At 31.7% G+C, this 6,000-nt stretch overlaps 1 protein-coding gene across 5 annotated transcripts in view; it reads right to left on the bottom strand.

The window, feature by feature from the left end:
* Positions 1 to 911: 911 nt before the first annotated feature.
* The window catches only part of LOC138696060 (serine-rich adhesin for platelets-like), a 106,811-nt gene continuing 101,722 nt past the window's right edge, over positions 912 to 6,000 (bottom strand). For all 5 annotated transcript variants that reach the window (XM_069820569.1, XM_069820574.1, XM_069820572.1 and 2 more), the window contains one exon: positions 912 to 4,727. In XM_069820569.1, the coding sequence (XP_069676670.1) occupies positions 4,675 to 4,727 (53 nt within the window). In that variant the 3' untranslated portion in view covers positions 912 to 4,674. The remainder of the gene's footprint in view (positions 4,728 to 6,000) is intronic.

Below are 6,000 nucleotides of genomic sequence, written 5' to 3'. Positions count from 1 at the left end.
CTGCTGCATCTTCACTTCAAATATTTTGTTTGTATCTTATGAAAATGATGTATAATCTTTTCGTTGTAAGAATAATCCTACAGTAAACAATGGCACGTGACTGAAGTGAGGCTTGATTGGCCACAATTTGGCGCCAAAGATTCTCAGTAAGTGATCCCACCCACTCCTGTACATTCTGTTTCATGTTAAATGTTTCTCGTCAGAGTAGATCTAACCTCACTACTATACATTCGTTTGCTTAGGAAACTGTTACTTTATAATTTATTAATTGAAACTTACTATATACATTCAACAATATTTGTTTCGCAGCGATTTTGAGAGAGTTATGTTTAATAACCACACACATTCAGTATGCAGAAGTTATACTAACAAGTGCTTACGAGAACAAGCTCAAGTGGCGCCAGCATATTACAACAGACTACCTTGGTATTACTCTCAGTATTCATCCGCTTACAACATAAATAACAAAATATAAAAGTAGCTTTTCTTTTACATAACGTTTTATATATGAGTGAAGTTATATGTTTAGTCATATTTAATAACTAGAATTCAATTTTTATTTTCAAATAATACAAGGTTATGATTTCCAAATACGGAACTGTATTTTCCTGCATTGTGTGTTTCGACTGGGAGCCAATCACGGGTATGACAGCCACATGCTTGTGTTTACATTAGGATTTTTCTTACAGCGAAAAGGGTATAGTTAACAGTATCTCAAACTGCAGCGTGTTTTCTACATTGCCAGAACTTCTTGATTTTAATAATTCCTTTCTTTCTTGATATCTGAGGAAGAAAAGCTTGGAATAATAAGCAATAATATAAAAGATCTATTAAGAGTAACACAATAATTGTTCTTTTTTCTATTAACAGATCACTACAGCTACAAGTGAGGTACAATAACTGATTCCACATTTTCTTTAAATGACTTCATTTTGACTCCAAAGCTACAATAGTAATAATGACAATGTTTTGTTTCCATTGTTGTATGTACTAAAATACAAAGAAGCCTATAATAGCTGGGAATTTCTGTACAATATACACTTTGTTTTTGTTTAGAAACTAGTTCTCAGTGAAATTATGTACAACATTATTTACAAATTATTTCACAAGACTTACACATTATTTTATATATATATATATTTATAATATAATCGATCAATAATAGAATTGTGATAATATAATAGTATCTCAGAAAAAAATCCGGTGAAAACGCACATGCATCCATAGCCCCACTTCTGACATCCGGCAGAGGATCAATTAAAAGTAAAAATGCACCAATTTCCCCACAATGCCACTTGAATGAAGAAAAAAGAACTCGCTTGAAATATATATATATATATTAACATATGGTTGTGGTTTGCTTTACTATTCACACAAGCATACACAGTCGTCCATCACTAACACACACAAGTGCAGTAGCAGTAAAGGAGTTACAGTAGTTGTGGTGATAGGATAGTACTAGCAGTAGCAATAATAGTAACAGTAGTAGTAATAATAATAATAATAATAATAATAATAATAATAATAATAATAAAATGACGCATGAGAAGTGATCACAACTCGAGACTGGGAGGAAAAAGCTTCCAACCTTTGAAACGTTTTAAAGACAGGATGCATGACTTGTTTACAAATCGTATCAGATTAAAATCATGTAACATGTTCGTAACTGTGCACAACTTTCCATATTTCCCTCACAGAAAAAATATATATATATATATTTAGACTTAATTAATCAAAATTAAATCAACAATACACGGTTGATTGCTAATTACATATTTACTTAAAAAAGAACAATTTCTGTTTTCTATTTACACACGTGTCGTCACTTCTAGGGGTTGAGTCTTAATATTTTTTGTACAAAGTTTATATTATATATAATAATAATTAATATAATAATGATAATATGTATACATGTACACCCAATGCTCACACAAAGGCTTTCAACAAAAACAAGCACAGGGATAGAAAAACCAAGAACTCATTTCATAACTAGACGTTTAGCAGTTGCTATGTTTTAGTAATTTTAATTACAATGTAAATAGAATTTTAATTTTTACACGGTCGTTATAAAATAAACATTTTGCTACAATTCTTGCATTAAAAATACTTAAACATGAGGTATCTGCTATTGAAAGCATTTCTTAAAAATTAAAAAGATGTCATTACATCAAACAGATGTTAACATCATTTTAAAAAATCCTACAATGTTCTAGAGTATGTATCATAGAGAGAACCTACTTCCAGAACTTAAAAATGTTTTAGAAGAACAATGCTTTTTTTTTTTAACTAGTATGAAATAAACAGTTGATTATTCTATTCACTGGTAAAACCATTGTGTTGACTGGAAATATTAAACACAAATCATGGTGATCTGAGAAGAGTGATGAGCTACATGCACACAACAAACACGAAGTCTCATCCCCAAGTATGCAAGCGTGCACATTCACAACACAACTCTCCAATCATGCATGCCATAAGTTAAGTTTTTTCTTCTTTCAAGAAATGAAAAATGTATTTATATATATATAAAATCTTTGATGTAGTCCATCATCGAAGAGAACATGTTAATGTAAAAAAATCTAATATCTCCACTTCAATTTTCACCTCCATTCAATGGCAGGGAAATAGTTTTCGAAAATAAAATAAAATGAAAATAAAAAATGAATATCTAAAATTCAATCATGTGACTACCATGTGTTGATCTATGTATTCATAACACTACTGTGGAAAATTAAATATAATGTATCTTGTACTGGCCATGATTTACACACTAATTATGCCACCAAACCCTAAAAACCACAAACCTACATTATAAAGGCTGAAAAGAAAAATTTAACACTGTTATTGTAACTTCAAATCACTTTTAATGTTCACTTTGCAAACAGAGACTTTGAAAACTCTGCATTTCCCTTTAAAAGAAATCGTGAACCTGTGCTCCTTACAAGTATACAAGTTCATTCGTAGGAAAAAATTAATATGAACTAATGTGACATCTGTCAATCACAACACAACAAATAACAGGTTTTCTTACACAATTGGCAAATGAGGAATTCTTAACATATCGGGCCAAATCAACGAGAACACTTTTTCATTCTAAAATCAGATGCAAAAGAATGGAGAGTTAAAGATACCACTTTTATTAAGTATGGTGAAACAACAGTAGAAGTCGTATTCAAGTAATGTCATGAAGCCTAACTTGAGGGTACAAGTAGAATATACACAACTTCCATTGCAGTCTTTCAACAATACCACTTAAGGAGTTCTCTACCTCCCTCAATAGTATTTCCTGGAGCTCTGTCCTTTTATCATTAAAAAATTTTTTTTATATATATATATCTGTGGTTCAGAAACACTGAAAACTTAGACGCTTGTGAGCCATGTAGCTTTGTTTGCCAGTAACCGTATATAAACTTTGGTTACAACATTAAAATCAAGTTCTACAGGAATACTAAACCAACGACTATATTGACGTCACTAGCATTTTGTACAAAGTCCGAGAACTTTCCATATAAATCACACTGGGATATAATTATCTGAGATGGTTGTATCTCTGACCTCTGTGCAGTATGTATTATCATCATTCCAATTATTAAAGGACTGACCTGTAGTAATCATGGTCCATGAGAGCAAATTGTTAAAATTTTATTTAGCATTCCCTACCATTGTTATGTAATGTTTCATTGCTACAGACTGTAAAAGTATGACTGTAGATCAAAGACAAAGAACAAATTTTCTAAGTTTCGTCTGTAGTATGGCAGCAACGATTTTATATTAGCACTTAATCTGTTTCCTATACAACTTCAGGATTACTGGCTGTTTTAACTAGAACTGCAAGACAGGCCCTGAAGCTGATCTATAGCTACCTGTCCTCAAATTGTCTCTTAAAACATGCTTCATGCCCCCATGTCGTCTGCATATCAGATAACAATATTTTGTGGAAATAAAACAGATACTTCCTAGCTGATTGTTCACTATCATAAAACTCGAAAATAACAATGAACGTAACAGTGGCTCATTCTACAGTTACTGTGTACCAACTTGGTTACCATTATTATTAACGATAAAGTTAGAGCTACTTTCATACCAGGATAGCAATCATAACATAACTGATGCCTTTTAACTTACCACATCAAAATAATTTTTAAAATCCCTGAAAACTTTAAAAGGCACTTAAAGAAAATTATTTGCATTACCAGGTTAATATTTCTTTATGTAAAATTTCTTATAACCTTTATTTGTAGTAGGAAATAAAAGCCGATAAAATTTAATAGCAAGCAAGGACTACAATAAAAGAAATAAAAACTTAGCCCAATGTCTCAATGAATAAAATATTTCAAGTAATTGAACAAAGTCTCTCAAGGTAACACAAATAAAATGTACACAGGCACTGTAGTTTTAAATAGCCAACAAGAAGTGTAATTTTCATTATACACATCTCCACACTTTCAATGAGTATGTGTGTATCATTCTATGGCTTTTTTTAAATATATTTATATTACATAGATGGGTAAATGTAGGGACATGGTTTATTTCATACAGTATTTGCGACTTCAACGCTATCACAAAATTAACTGACTGTTCAAGCATGAGTTATGCAACACCGCATGCTTCATCTATATTATCTTCTTTTTCTTGCTCATGCTGTCGGTTGTGCCAAGCAGCAATAGCGTGCGGTCACTTGCCATCACGAGATGCTCTTCTTCGCTTGTTTGATGCTCCATCCAGTTCTGAAACAAGTTTAATGTATATTAATTAACACTGAGTTTTATAGAATGCTGCTTTTCAATTTCTCCAGAAATTATTAGTAACAAGAGGAGATCACAATCTGGAAAAACAGTATTTTTAAATGAAAGGCATATTGAGCTGAAGGTTCAAGAACAGACTCCAGTATCCCTACACTATAGACAAAGATGGTCAGGTAACAAAAAAAAATCTAAAATGGTGCATGCATGTAATTTTGGCCGGACTGAAAGTTCACCTCGAAATATGGAGTTTTTCGGTATAAAGGAGTTTGTTACGTACAGGTTTTACTATGCATACATTTTCTTTACTAACCATGTTGTATACAAAAGTCAGCCCTTCAAAAGAGCTTTAAAACGAGCCCAAGTTCATTATTCTCACTTGATTTACAATTCAAGTTATGAACAAATCAAAATTCACAAAGAAAAGAAAAAGTCAACATTTTTTGTACCCATTACTCAGTAACCATTCATCAGAAAAATGTTGTGGGGGGTGGGGAGATGTGTTGTGGAAAGTATTTATTAATACTACATATACAGATAATTTTTAAAATACAGAATACGGTAAGGATGAAAATGAGACCTTCATTTGTTTATTTGACATGGAAAGACACTAGAATACAGAGTTTCCAGGCTGCAACGTCCCCATCCCTTAATACAAACTTTCTGAAAGTGTGGAAATCAACTAGTCTGAATTCCACTTCCAAAATGGACTACCAGCAAGTCAAATTAATTACTTTTACTAGTAATATGATAATATGATATGATATGTATTTGTCAGTCAACCTTACAATTCACAGTTATGGTGGACCTTCACATTTCTGCTTTTCAATCCACCATCCTTTTAATACATACAATCCTTTTCTATTAATATATTCCTTTGCCGAGTATTTCTTGATTACTTTCTAATGTTCTGCTATATGTCCTTCTCTCTCTATCCTCCTCTATTCTCTCTCATACCTGGACTGTTTCCCTTCCATTTCTCGCTTACCTATTAAATATTGCATATTCCTTCCTTAATAATTTGCATTATTTATTTATTTTCTTCTCTACTCTCAAACCTACATACTCTTAATCATTATTTTCCAACTATTTTCTCCTACATGGATTGTTGGCTTTTCCCTTTTCTCTATTTTACAACACTTACATCAATTTTTTTCTATCCTCTGTTTATTACCTCTTTCCATATATTTATTTCTATTATACTCCTACAGTTATAGTACCCCTCATACTATTCCCAATCCACAACACTGAAAAACAT

This window comes from Periplaneta americana, chromosome 3, assembly GCF_040183065.1.
Source record: "Periplaneta americana isolate PAMFEO1 chromosome 3, P.americana_PAMFEO1_priV1, whole genome shotgun sequence".
Lineage (NCBI taxonomy): Eukaryota > Metazoa > Arthropoda > Insecta > Blattodea > Blattidae > Periplaneta > Periplaneta americana.
The sequence above is the reverse complement of the archived record's forward strand: the minus strand, read 5'-3'. Positions and strand labels throughout refer to the sequence as shown.